Raw genomic sequence first — 15079 nt, forward strand, 5'->3', positions numbered from 1 at the left:
GTGCTTAGAAAGTTAAAAAAATGCAAGTATATAAAGAGCCCCAAAGTGAAACATTTGTATCGAAGGCCAAGCAGCATGGTTACCAAGGCAACAGGCTTTCAGGCATTTGAATTATTTGAGTTCAGCCTATCAAATATGAATTTAGATACCAAAAACCTATTAAAATTTAAATTTTAATGGTTTGGCAGCCTAGGATCTATCATATTGTGGGGGATGTTGATGTGTCGTCACAGGTATAAAAGAAAGGGAGGCAGCAGGACAAAAGCAGAGAGCAACTGCCATCTGCCAGAGTAACAGCTTCATTTACATCTTAAGAGAAAGCCCCATCTCGATAGAAAAGGTAACAAAGAAGGTCCATACAGAAGAATCAATGGAGAAAGCCCAAAGTATTCCAGAAGACACAAAACCTGGTTGTAACTAAGAGAGTGACTAAAATAATCATAGAATCCTACAGTGCAGGAGGCCACTCAGGCCATCAAGTCTGCACCGACCACTATCCCACCCAGGCCCTATCCCCATAACTCCACATATTTACCCAGCTAGTCCCCGTGACCCTAAGGAGCAATTTTAATATGACCAATCGACCTTACTCGCACATCTTTGGATTGTGGGAGGAAATCGGAGAACCCGGAGGAAACCATGCAGATACGGCGAGAACATGCAGACTCCACACAGTGACCCAAGGCTGGAATTGAACCCGGATCCCTGGCGCTGTGAGGCAGCAGTACTAACTGTGTTGTCCCATGCAATGGGAATTGTGTGCAGTTGAACAACATTCCATTAGAATCGTGTTTTATTCGATTTGTTAATAGTTTAGTTAACCTGTCCACTGTTAGTTAGATAAATAAATTGTTACTTATTGACTGTAGGGTGAGTGTCATGGGGTTACTTTGATTTAACCACTGAAAGTTGCTAAAGAGTAGATCGTACCACTTCACACTCACTTTTACAGACTATTGGCGAGGTATTCCTCTTTGACTGTTTCGGTGTTATTTCTCGGGGTGGGGTCCACCTCCGCTTCATAACAATATAAAGCAGGAAGGTCCCAGTTTTGATTTGTGACTTGTGATGAGTTGGCTGTGGGGGGCACTAGAATTGCTTTTCATGCCTCCTCACTTTCTGAAGGGCAACTGGGGATGGGCAATAAATGCTGGCCAGCCAGCCACTGATACCCATGTTCCACGATTGAATAAAACAATAGAGGAAATACTTAGTCTGGTCTCTTGTTCTCGCTCGCTGTTCTGGAAAATGCGTGTGGGCACGTGAGATGAGGACAGGATTGAAAATCGCCGCAATGGTCAACTAGATGTCCTCAATGGCCCCCTGTCTGCTGCCTCGAGCTCGCATCACCTGTGGAAACTTAGGAGGAGTTTCAGCGCAAACAAAGCAATTGGATGAGGGGTGGCACTGTGGTTAGCACTACTGCCTCACGGCGCCAGGGATCTGGGTTCAATTCCGCCTTCGGGTCAATGTCTGTGTGGAGTTTGCACGTTCTCCCTGTGTCTGCTTGGGTTTCCTCCGGGCGCTTTGGAATCCTCCCACAGTCCAAAGATGTGCTAAATTGCATCTTAGTGTCATCGGGATTAGTAGGATAAATAAGTTCTTTGTTCTAAGTTATGGGAATAGAGCCCGGCTGGGATTGTGGTCGGTACAGACTCGATGGGCTGAATGGTCTCTTTTTATACTGTGGAGATTCCACGATTCTATGACAACAATGTAAAACTTATTTGAAAAACGAGAATCTTCCATCTTCTTGTCCTCTCACTAGCATTTCCACTATTGACATTTAGATTCTGTGCCAAGATCTGACTAAAGTCTGGACATTTTAAGGCTGTGTCAAATTGGCTGATTCTTTATCTGTGTTTTGTGATATGTGCACTGGCAGAAGTTGAAAGGAGAGAATTTGATCCAGTAAGCCTTATTTTTCAGTTGCTTTTCAGCAGCACACGCATGACATTTTTTATTTCCCACATTGGCCAACTAGTGCTAATTAAGGGAAGATTTTTCACTGAGGATCGGACTGGGACAGGCCAGTATTCATGAGTTTTCTTCTGTTTCCCTCACAGACCATCTATCATCCTCAGCATAGAATGAGCCCTGCGCCATTGCCATTCCCAGTTCAATCCTGTGGTCGACCAATACAAAATACTTGGGAAATTTCGGGGGAATGGCTTCTCTACGGAGGACATTTTGACAAAGCTGTCAATGGGATTTGAAGACTGGGGCCTGTTTCCACCCTTTGTCCCCTTTGGTTAGCACCGGTAACATTTTTATTTAGCGCATGGGCCTGTTTCGCAATTCATAAAGAGGTTAACTTCACATTAAGGCCCATCACTGTTAGGCTGGAAATACCAGCGGGCATGAGCTCTGCCAACACAATATAAAATTCATTGGCATTTTGGGTTTATTTACCCTCTGTGATTTTTGAGGATATTTTGTTTTTCCGAATTGGGCAAATGAGGAATTGCTTCTCTTGACAAATAAACAGTCTCAATTACTATCAAAAGCAAACCTATTAAACTGACTCCTCCCAAATTTTGGGCAGAAGAGGATAATTCTTCACAACAAGGTGTATAAATTGATAAGAACATAAGAAATAGGATATGTGAATATTCTTTCTAGCTCTAAAAATACTCTAGAAAAATGCATAAAAATTTGTTAGAATTCTACCAGGATTTGGTGGTTTGAGTTATAAGGAGAGGCTGGGTAGATTAGGACTTTTTTCTCTGGAGTGCAGAAGGCCAAGGGGTGATCTTACAGGGGTCAATAAAATAACGAGGAGCATAGATCAGTTAGATAGTCAACATCTTTTCCCAAACATAGGGGAGTTGAAAACTAGAGGGCTTAAGTTTAAGGTGAGAGGGGAGAGATACAAAAGTGTCCCGAGGGGCAATTTTTTCACACAGAGGGTGGTGAGTGTCTTCTTAATTACCTGCTGTACCTGCAAATCGAAAGAAATCTGCTGTCCTTACCTGGTCTGGCCTACATGTGACTTCAGAGCCACGGCAATGTGGTTGACTCTCAACTACACTCTGAAATGGCCAAGCAAGCCACTCAGTTCAAGAGTGACTAGGGCTGGGTAATAAATGCTAGCCAGCCAACAACACCGATGTCCCACGAATGAATTTTAAAAAGTGCACTAGTGGTCTATAAACTACAAAGAAAAATAGGAACAAAGAGTAATGCACAGAATTAGAGGCTGCCACTTTTGGCACACGATATGATAGTAGGATCTGGAAAGGTAGAGAGCCACAATAAAGAGATACAATCGCAGACCACGTGAGGCTGAGAATAATGTAAAAGGGACGTCATTACTGCGAACGGAAGCCTCTCAAAAATGAAGAACGATATCCTGACCAAAATATTATCACTTGGAATGCCAAAGCTGAGACAGAAACATAGACATAGAAACATAGATGTTGAGAAATTGGGAAGATCTGATTGGAAAAATGTGAAGCATAGGCAGGTACAGGAGCTAAAAGGGAGGCCACACGGACAAGTTCTTTTGGGCACACGGTCAGTTTTAAGATGGTTCCTGATTGCGCCTGTCCTGGGTTGGCTAATGACAAAAATAGGTAGTCATGGATACAACAATGTTTAATCATAGATCCTGCAAAATATAATGGGCGTTACACACAATGCGAGTCGGAGCCACATGTCACTCACCGGTGCTGAGGCTGATCACAAACCAACTCCATGTTGGGCCTCTTGATTCTCTCCTCCAGACGGGTCTGCGCAACCTTCATGGGAGCTTCCTTTTGCCTTATGGCCATCTTCAGCTCCTCGATGGTGCATTCCGTTTGGAATATTTCTTGCAGGACCTTCAGAGAGCAGAACAGATGTTATGTATAATTTCACCAAAAGCTAAAATGCCTCAGCCAGAAACAAATTATTGGCCTATCCGGTCTCTAAGATGGATCGCGGAGCGGGGAGAAAGGGTGAAACAGCCTCGTGACTCCGTTTCCACGTCTGTTTTCTTTATTTCCACGTGCTCGCAAACTTAAGATGTGAGAACTTTATGCCCCTTGAGTCAGAAGGCCAGAGATTGAAGTCCCAATCGAGGGGCAAAAATCTCGGCTGACACTTCAGTGCAGCGAGTTCTGTACTGTCGGGATGCCAGGGGCGATTCTCCCAGCCCGCTGTGTTGCTTTTGTAGTACAGTGGGCTGGGAGACTCTGGCGGAGGCCGTTTTGCAGGCTGCTCACTGGACACCATGGTCTCTGCGTGTCTCTGACAACCGGATTTCCAACGCCATCAGCTCCTCGCCAGAAATCTCCGGGACTGAAATCCCTGGGGCCACCAGCACCCCCCACCAGGAGTACCGGAGGTGCCGGGGAGTGCCCCTTGGGCATTGCTACCTTGGCAGTGCCAGCCCGGAGCCCCTGGCACTGCCCAAGTGGAAAAGCGCCAATGACCAGGGGGCGCTGCCCATGGGACAGACAGCAAGGCCAAGGGGGGGGGTGGGGCCTAATGGGAATGGACCTGGTGGGGGTGGGGCTTCTGGAGAGGGGCGATTGGTGGGGGAGGAGGGTCCCAATGCCATTCTGCAATCTGGCCATCGGGATGGGGGTTGGGTCAGCCTGTTGTGGGGGCGGGGGGGAGCGGTATCGAGTTGGGCCCGATACATCCGGGAGGCTAGTGATTGGGACGTGGGGGTGTTACACAACTGGCGACGGATTGCGGGGTTGGCCAGCGATCATGATAGCAGGAAGTGTGGGGCCACGACGCATGTACCAATCTCGGCACTGACAAATTGGCACATGCGCAGTGGCCCCCTCAGCACTACACTGCCGGTCTCTCCAGCGGGAATAGACCCCGCCCCCCTGGTTTTTAGCGTGATTCACGCCAGTGCACAGAGTGTGGGAGCTTCTTTTTGAAACTCTCGCTGAAAAACCAGCGGGATTTATTTCAGTTTTCATGCGAATTTGATGCTTCAAATTTTTTTGGGACAATCATTCCCACTATCTTCGGGATGAGATGTTAAACCAAGACAATGGAATTCTTTGGCTGTCCATGCAGTGGGATTCCCTGGTCCCGGCAGCAGCATATCCTGCCGGGATAGCGGCGTGGAGTGGGAAATCAGGGAATCCCACTGCCAGTGGACTGCACGCTGCCTTCCACCACCTGGAAACACACAGCTGGGAGCCCAAGAATCTCCACCATATCTGCTCTCTTAGTCCCACACAAATATCCCTTGCTCTATTTCAGGCAGTTACTTCCTGACCAGTATTTTGTCTAATCTAACATCGCAAATAAGCAGGTCTTGTTGTTATTTACAGCTGTAAAGTTGTTTGGAATCTCCCCAATGGATGCCCTAACTAAACTAAAAAGAAATCTCCTGCCTTTACTCAGTCCATATCCCTCTATTCCCTCCCTATTCACGTACCCATCCAGATGCCTCTTAGATGTTGCTAATGTGCCTCCTTCCATCACCTCCTCCGGCACCGCGCTCCAGGCACCCACCACTCGCTGCGTGAAAAACTTCCCCCGCACATCTCCCTTAAGCTTTCCCCTTTTCACCTTGAACCTGTGTCCCCCACTTTGTAACTGACACTTCCACCCTGGGAACAAGTCTCTAACAATATTCATCCTGTCTGTGACTCTCACAATTCTTCTGTCAGGTCTCCCCTCTGCCTCCATCTTTCCAATGAAAACAATCCTAGTTTATTGAACCTCCCCCCGTAGCCAACATCCTCGAGACCAGGTAACGTCCTGGGGAACCGTCTCTGTTTCATATCGAGATGCCTCTCAAATGTTGCTATTGCATCTGTGTAAAAAAAAACCTGCCTCTCACATCCCCTTTAAACTTCCCCCCTTTTACCTTAAACCTATGTCCCCTCGTAATTGTCATTTCCACTCTGGGGAAAAAGACTCTGGCTGTCCATTCTATCCATGCCCCTCATAATTCTGCAAACTTTAAATGCGGTCTGACTGTGACTGTTTATTTGGCTGCTTTTACTAGACAAGGTAAACCACAAATCAGAGAATTCTGGCATGGTGGCACAGTGGTTAGCACTGCTGCCTCGAAGTGCCAGGGACCCAGGTTCAATTCCGGCCTTGGATGGCTATCTGGTCAGAATTTCCTGGCCATGCTCGCCCCAAGGCCAAAAAGTCCCACCCGAGGATCAACACTACAATTCCTGTGGCGGGTAGGTCAGGAAGTGTGAAGTTTGCACCTTCTCTCCATGTCTGAATGGGTTTTTTCCGGGTGCTTCAGTTTCCTCCCACTGCAGGCTAGATGAATTGGCCATGCTAAATTGCCTCTGATGTTCAGAGATGTGTGGGTTAGGGGGATTAGCTGGATAGCTGTCTGGGATTACAGGATAGGGTAGGGGGTGGGTCTGGATGAGATGCTCTGGGGGAAAATCGGTGCAGACCCGACCTCCTCCTGCACTGTAGGGATTCAAGTAAACACCACATTCTGCACTTTCCTTCTCTATGTACAATATGCTTTGTCTGTAGAATATGCAAGAAACAATACTTTTCACTGCATACAAATACATACGTCAATAATAAATCAAATCAAATGATTATTCCACGATCTAGCTACTGCTTGTTTTTGAATTCTTCCATTGCCTTCTCCCTCCTGATCTCTCTACTAGTGCACAGTAGCACACTGGTTAGCACTGCTGCCTCCACCGCCAGGGACCCTGGTTCAATTCCAACCTTGGATCACTGGCTGTGTGGAGTTTGTACATTCTCCCCATGTCTGTGTGGGTTTCCTCCGGGTGCTCCGGTTTCCTCCCACACCCCAAAGGTGTGCAGGTTAGCTGGATTGGCCATGCTAAATTGCCTGTTGGTGTCCCAAGATGTGTAGGTTAGGGGAATTAGCAGGTTAAATCGTTGGGGTTGCAGGAAACACATCTGGCTGGGATTGCCCCTTCATGTCAGGGGGATTACATGGAGTTACGGAGATAGGGCATGAGTGGGATTGTTGACTTGATGGGCTGAATGGCCTCCTTCTGCATTGTGCGGATTCTATGATGATATCTGCAATACCCTCCAGCTCCATACCCCCTGAGATATCTGTGCTCCTCGATTTCTGGCCTTTTGTGCATACTTGATTTTAATTTCTCCTCCAGTGGTGGCCATGCCTTCAGTTGCCTCAGTCCCCAACTCTGGAATTCTTCCTCTGCACCTCGATGTCTCTCAAGCTCACTTTCCCCCTTTAAGACACTGCTTAAAACCTACCCATATGAACAAACTTTTGACCATTTGACCTAATATCTCCTTAAGTGGCTTGGTGTCATTCTTGCTTTGTTACTACTCCTGTGAATTTCCTTGGGGCAGTTTATAACGTTAAATATAAATTATTCACAGAATCCCTACAGTGCAGAAGGAGGCCACTTGGCCCTTCGAGTCTGCACTGACTCTCTGACACAGTATCTGTCCCCATAACCCCATGTACTTACCCCGCTAACCTACACACCTTGGAACACTAGGTGGCAAATCACCTCACCTGCACATCTTTGGAGTGTGGGAGGGAATTGGAGCACCTGGAGAAAACCCACGCAGACACGGGGAGAACGTGCAAACTCCACACAGACAGTCACCCGAGGCCAGAATTGCTTTCTTTTCTAACAAGTACAAACAGATCATCTTCAGGAATGCTAAGTTGCGGCTAGACTTGAGTAAAACTCTGATGCCAGTTTTCCTCCCCTCAGTTGCACCTACTTGTGGCTGGCAACTTGGATAAAAATGGGATGAAGTGCCTTCAAGTTGGCAGCTCCCCTTATTTGTGTTACTGGCACACTGCCAGTAACAGGTCAGCTAATGGCAGCTCCATTGCGTCTGTAACAAGTGTCTCATTTAGGTTTTGATTTAAGGTAGCTGAATTGACACAGTTATGGACTGCCGCTAAGTTAGTTCCACCGCCGCTGGCCTGTGGCCAGGTACAGGCTGTTCCCCTGTGTGTAAACTGCACATTCAATTCAAACGTTGCCAAGTTTAAAGAGACGAACAGCAATCTGATGGGAAATGTGTGCGTGGACATTCGGTTGCTGGGTAGGGGGGGGTGGGGGGAGGATTGGAATTAATGCCACCACAAAGAGTGGCTGTGGGTAACTTTCAACTTTGTTACCTGGATGGTAAGCTGGCATAGCTGAACACCCACCCACGGTGCGAACTGCCATACTTTTAAACACACTGTATCCTCTCTACGGGTAATTTCAATTGTATTACAGCCAAAACTAGATGGCAAATTATGGATATGGTGGACTGTTCTGGCATTCTACGGTAAACAACTACTGGACCCCAAACTACAAGCCAGTCTTTACTTTTCACTGCCCCTCTACACTTCTGATATTCCAGCTTCTTCCCTGCTGCCATCAGACTTTTGAATGGACCTACCTCACATTAAGTTGATCTTTCTCTACACCCTAGCTATGACTAACGCTGCATTCTGCACTCTCTCCTTTCCTTCTCTATGAACAGTATGCTTTGTCTGTATTGAAACAATACAGACTGTATGCAAATACGTATGATAATAAATTAAATCAATACAGCTCTTGACTTGTTTCCAGTCATTAGATTATACGAGTAACAGCTCAGGCAGGGTAGTGAAATCTCTTGCACACATACTGATCTCACCATCCTTGCCCTGCTGCACTGGTTAAAAGCAAATTACTGCGGATGCTGGAATCTGAAACCAAAAGGGAAAATGCTGGAAAATCTCAGCAGGTCTGGCAGCATCTGGAAGGAAAGAAAAGAGCTGACGTTTCGAGTCCAGATGACCCTTTGTTAAAGCTGCATTGTTCCAGTGAATCTCAATGTAAATTTGAGGAACAGCACCTCAAATTTACGTTAAGCACTTTACAGCCTTCCAGACTTGATATTAAGTTTAACTCTTTCACATCATCATCCTTGTTCCTCCTTCTTCCCCTCTTTTCTTTGAATATTTTGATTTTTACTCTTATTATTACTTTCAGTCAGCAGCTAGTCATACACTGACAGGGATTCTCCCAAACAAATTCTAAGCTACCAACGTGCGGGAAAATGGGAGTAAATCCCAGCTTTTTTTTTAAAGTGTGGTTTCCAGAATAAATCTCTGTGCATCCCGAGCATGCTTCCCTCTGGAAATCTGGGAGCGGGGCCTATTCCTGCCCAGGATGGCGCTGCATAGCACTGAGGGGGTCACTGCACATGCGCCATGATTAGCACACGCGCAGTGGACCCCAATGCCAGCCTCCAGATTGCCAGCCTCGCAACCAATGGCCCCCCCCCACAATCATGGGTGGCGTGGTGGCACAGTGGTTAGCACTGCTGCCTCACAGTGCTAAAGACTTGGGTTCAATTCCCAGCTTGGACCACTGACTGTGTGGAGTTTGCACATTCTCCAAAAGTCTGGGTGAGTTTCCTTCAGGTGCTCCAGTTTCCTCCCAGTGTCTGAAAGATGTGCTGGTTAGGTGCATTGACCCGAACAGGCACCGGAGTGTGGTGAGTAGGGGAATTTCACAGTAACTTCATTGCAGTGTTAATGTAGGCCTTACTTGTAACTAATAAATAAACTTTTTAACTTTACTGTCAGTGGTCTTCCGACACACACATCCATTTCTTGATCACTGGCCTCCTAGATCTCCCCAGATCGGCCATCTGCTCCCCCCCATCCTGGGCCCACCCCCAATCTCAGTCCCAATCTCCCCAACACCCTCTCCCCCCATGGAGAGTCCTGACCGAAAGTAGAAATGCCCCACTGAAACCTTTCCCCACATACCCAAGTCATAGACCACTCCCCACCTCCACCAACCCCATCAACAGAAATCCATCCCCACCACAGAACTAATCCCTTCCCGCAACGACCAGAGGACTCCCAGCACCTCTCCCACTGAATATACCCTGCCCCTCTCCGGCATGTCCCTAGGTGCTGCCCCAGTATGATCTCCAGCCCCCTGTGAATCTCTGGAAGGTACAGTCCAGCAGGTGCACAGTGTGGGGAACCTGTTGCGACTGACATCACAGTAAGAAGTCTCACAACACCAGGTTTAAGTCCATACATTTACAAAGTCAATAAACTTGTTGGATTTTAACCTGGTGTTGTGAGACTTCCGACTGTGTTTACCCCAGTCCAACACCTACATCTCCACATTGTGATTGACATCACCATGGGAAGGGACAGTCTAACGTGGGTGGGGACGCAAGCAGGCATAATGTGCACGTCCCAATTAGATGCAAATGGAGACCCCAACTTTTAAAGTCAGGATCCCTATTACATCACTGGCCGGGGTTGAGGAGGTTGGGGGGGGAGGGCGATGTGATTATTGAGTAGGGAAACCTTGCTGGAGTAAACGGTAGTAAGAAGTCTCACAACACTGGGTTGAAGTCCAACAGGTTTATTTGATAGTAAAAGGTGTTTGGGTTTCCCGCTCAACTCTCCTTCCTCTCTCTCCCATCCCACACTATAAACAGGGCAGAAATCTCCCCCACTGTGATCTGGACCCACATGTTTAAAAGCTGTTGTTGAATGAGTAGTGTTCCAGGGAAGGTGAGATCAAACCGGCTGAAGGACTTTGAACCGCCTTCAGCACCTTCCCCTTCTCGCAGAATAAACATGTCCAAAAGCTGAAAGTCGCCAGTCAGGTTTTTTGGCATCGAAGGGATCAAATGTTTTGCTATGTTGCCGCACCCTTTGAAGCCTTATGACTGTTACACTGGCCACACCCCTCCTCATCTGCATTGCAAAGTAGGAAATGACAGATTTTGAACGGCATCTTACAGCAGCCGACTTGCTGCTGGCTCACAGACAGATTTTTCAGTTCTTAGAATCCCTACAGTGCAGGAGGAGGCCATTTGGCCCATCCAGTCTGCCCGACTCTCCAAAAAAGGCACCCTACCTGGACCCCCACCCTACCCCCATGCATTGATCCTAACCCACCCGCACATCTTTTGGACACAAAGGGGCAAGTTAGCATGGCCAATCCACCCAACCTGCACACCTTTGGGCTCTGGGAGGTAACTGGAGCACACAGAGGAAACCCACGCAGACACAGGGAGAATGTGCAGAGGCCACACAGACAGACACAGATTCATAGAGTTGAAAATCAGGCAGGAAATGTAACAGGCAGCCAGTTGATTGATAATTGCCATTTCAAGGTCTGTGCCAAAAGGTGAAACTTAGATTAGTTTAACTTGAAAGTCCCCTTGACATATCTGTGTAGCATGCGAGAAACAGTACTTTTCACTGTATACTAATATATGTCACAATAATAAATCAAATCAAATTGGCATTCAGATCTCCGGCGGTGACAAGGATTTGCATTTGGAATTTCTGCGGGCAATTCTCTGGTGAACAATAGGTGGAAGACAAAAAGATGGGCGGAGCAAGCGGTAAAAATTGCGTGAGAGTCAAGATATCAGGGTCACGCCCGATTTCTCAGCTCTCACAATTTTAGAGGAGCCGTGGGACCCACAGGGACAGGGCCTATGGGATTGGGACCTATGAGAGGCAGCCCGATAGGCAGAAGGGGACCCGCTGCCAATTGGATAAGGTAGAGAGGGGGCCCACTGCCTCCTTGCAATGCATTCGGATGGAGGGGCTGGGTGGGCAGGGGAGCCCGCTGGCACTCTGCAACATCATCGAATCGGAGAGGGGGAGGGGAAGGAGACGTGATCAGTCCGGGCAGTGCGGGAGACAGCGAGGGCTGCATTTCAGGTATGTAGGGCTTGCAATTTGCCACAGGCCACTGTGATTTCAGTGAGGGAGAGGAGAGTTTGTGAGGCTGCCTGCAACAGCAGGGGCCTGACGTCTCCCTTTCTGCTGTTGAAATTGTGCATGTGCTGCATCAGAGATCTGCGCATATGCAGCATCAGAGGTCTGTGCAATAGATTGGGATGTGTCAGCTGTGGCTCAGTTTGTACCGCTCTCAACTTTGGGTTCAAGTCCCACTTCAGACCTAGTCCTAAAAAACAAGATTGAAACCCCACTGCAGTACGGAGGGAGTGCTGCACTGTTGGTGGTGCCATCTTTCAGAGGAGATGTTAAACTGAGGTCTTATCTGCTGATGTAGCTGGATACAAAAGATCCCATGGCACTATTTCAAAGAACAGTAGGAGAGGTACCCATGGTGTCCTGTACAATTTTCATCCCTCAGTCAACATTGAAAAAACTATCATCGTGTTCTTGTTTGTAGGAGCTTGCTGCATGCGTATGGCATTTCCAATATGATAGAAATGAATATACTTCAAAAGTACTTAATTGGCCGTACTTTGAGATTAGTGATAGTTGTCAAAAGTGCTATATAAATGCAAATCTTTCTTCTTTGATCTTCATTTAAAACAAGATTTAATTCAGATGATGAAATCCGATTTCAATTGAAATCTCAAATTAGAAAGTCTAATAATGACCATGAAACCATTGTTGATTGTCATAAAAAACCATCTGATTCACTAAAGTCCTTTTGGGTACACGGTGGCACAGTGGTTAGCACTGCTGCCTCACAGTGCCAGGGACCCAGATTCGATTCCCAGTTTGGGTGACTATCTGTGTGAAGTTTGTACATTTCCCCGTGTCTGCGTGCATTTCTCCCACACTCCAAAGACATGCAGGTTAGGTGAATTGGGCATGGCAAATTGCCCCTTAGTGTCCCAAGATGGGTAGGTTAGGGGGGATTAACAGAGTAAATATGTGGAACTATGGAAATGGGCCTGGGTAGGATCCTCTGTTGCAGACTCGATGGGCCAAATGGCCTCTTTCTGCACTGCAGGGATTCAATAGAATAGTCCGGGGTTGACGTTCAATTTTCACTCCATCTGAATTTGTGTTTATCGATTGATGGATTTTCCTAAACTTGTCTCTCTCTCCTGTTCGTTCACACATTTCATCATCAGATTGACTTTATCCAAACGGCAGTTGTTCCGTTGTTTTACAGATTTATTATTAAGAGTCAAGTTATCTCAACTTGTGTGTAATATATCAGCGTATATTCCCCACAGTAATATCAGATTTATCTGAAGTTGTGCTTCTCCTGTCCATTAATGCATTTAATAATCAGATCTAACTGTGTGTTTGTCCTGGCCATTAACCCATTTGATGTTAATATTTAATTTATCTAAATTTGTGCTTGTTCCCTCACTGAACATGTTTTGCATTAATATTCACGTTATCTGTTCAGACGAATGAGGTGGAGGGGGTGCGGTGGATCCTATAGAGACTCATAAAATTCTACTAGGACTAGACAGGGTAGATGCAGGGAGGATGTTCCCGATGGTGGGGGGGTCCAGAACCAGGGGGTCGCAGTCTAAGGATTCGGGGTAGATTTGTGGAAGAGAGTATGTGCGGGGTGCGTGGGGTCCTTGATTATGCTGGCTGCTTTTCCCCGAGGCAGCGGGAAGTGTAGACGGAGTCGATGGATGAGAGATTGGTTTGTGTGATGGATTGGGCTACATTGACAACCCTTTGTAGTTTTTTGCAGCCTTGGACAGAGCAGGAGCCCATACCAAGCTGTGATACAACCAGAAAGAATGCTTTGTATGCTGCATCTGGAGAAGTTGGTGAGAGTCGTAGCGGACATGCCAATTCCCTTAGCCTCCTGAGAAAGTAGAGGCATTGGTGGGGCTTTCTTAACTATAGTGTTGGTGTGGAGTGACCCAGACAGGTTGTTGGTGATGTGGACACCTAAAAACCTGAAGCTCTTGACCTTTATTACTTCATCCCCATTGATGTTGACGGGCATGTTCTCCGCTTCCTGAAGTCGATGACAGTCTCCTTCGTTTTGTTGACATCGAGGGAGAGGTTATTGTCACCGCACCAGTTCACCAGATTCTCTGTTTCCTGTACTCTGCCTTGTCATTGTTTGAGATTAATTTGACAATGAATAGTTAATCAGTTTACGCTTTTAAAAGATTTGATGCAGTGAATGCACTCGCCCCAATATCAGAAAATCCCACCCAACGAATGAGTGAAAATCTACGTCAAATATGTTGTTCCAATGTGTGAAGAAACTCAGTTAGTAAGCATCAATGAAGAACTTTCAGTATTAACAAATAGTTCATTAATTGCAGAGAAAATTATTGGAGTGAATGATGAATTTTAATACAAGCAGTTCCAGCAACTAAAATTCTTTACTCTGTGGTTTTGTAGCAGGTAGGTCGTGCCTTACTAACCTTATTGAGTTTTTTGAGAAGGTGACCAAAGAGGTGGATGGGGGTAAGGCAGTTGACGTGGTATACATGGATTTTAGTAAGGCGTTCGATAAGGTTCACCATGGTAGGCTTCTGCAGAAAATGCAGATGTATGGGATTGTGGGTAATCTAGGAAGTTGGATCAGGAATTGGCTATCAGATAGGAGACAGAGGGTGGTGGTGGATGGTAAATATTCATCATGGAGTGCAGTTACGAGTGGTGTGCCTCAGGGATCTGTTTTGGGGCCACTGTTGTTTGTAATTTTTATTAATGATCTGGATGAGGGTATAGTTGGGTGGATTAGTAAATTTGCTGATGACACCAAAGTTGGAGGTGTGGTAGATTGTGAGGAAGGGTGTCATAGTCTGCAGGGAGACTTAGATAGGTTGCAGAGCTGGGCCGAGAGGTGGCGGATGGAATTTAATGCGGAGAAGTGTGAGGTAATTCACTTTGGTAGGAGCAACAAATGTGTCGAGTATAGGGCTAACGGGAGGACTTTGAATAGTGTGGATGAACAGAGGGATCTAGGTGTGTGTGTACATAGATCCCTGAAAGTTGGGAATCAAGTAGATAAGGTTGTCAAGAAGGCGTACGGTGTCTTGGCGTTTATTGGTAGGGGGATTGAATTTAGGAGTCGCAGTGTAATGTTGCAACTGTACACTGCTCTAGTGCGGCCGCACTTGGAGTACTGTGTGCAGTTCTGGTCCCCGCATTACAAGAAGGATGTGGAGGCGTTGGAGAGGGTGCAGAGGAGGTTTACTAGGATGTTGCCTGGTATGGTGGGGAGGTCCTATGAGGAGAGACTGAGGGATCTAGGGTTGTTTTCGTTGGGAAGAAGGCGGCTAAGAGGGGATCTTATTGAAACATATAAGATGATTAGAGGTTTAGATAGGGTGGATAGTGATAGCCTTTTTCCTCGGATGGAGAAAGCTAGCACGAGGGGGCATGGCTTTAAATTAAGGG

The 15079-nt window shown here is 46.7% G+C and overlaps 1 protein-coding gene across 1 annotated transcript in view; it reads right to left on the reverse strand.

The window, feature by feature from the left end:
* Positions 1-15079, reverse strand: part of LOC145354699 (tektin-3-like) — a 63730-nt gene that overhangs the window by 16328 nt on the left and 32323 nt on the right. Inside the window, exon 7 of the mRNA XM_080206143.1 lies at positions 3667-3821. Coding sequence (XP_080062269.1) covers positions 3667-3821 — 155 coding nt within the window. The remainder of the gene's footprint in view (positions 1-3666; positions 3822-15079) is intronic.

Source organism: Carcharhinus amblyrhynchos, chromosome 18 (assembly GCF_965287045.1).
Source record: "Carcharhinus amblyrhynchos chromosome 18, sCarAmb.v2.hapA, whole genome shotgun sequence".
Taxonomy (NCBI): Eukaryota; Metazoa; Chordata; class Chondrichthyes; order Carcharhiniformes; family Carcharhinidae; genus Carcharhinus; species Carcharhinus amblyrhynchos.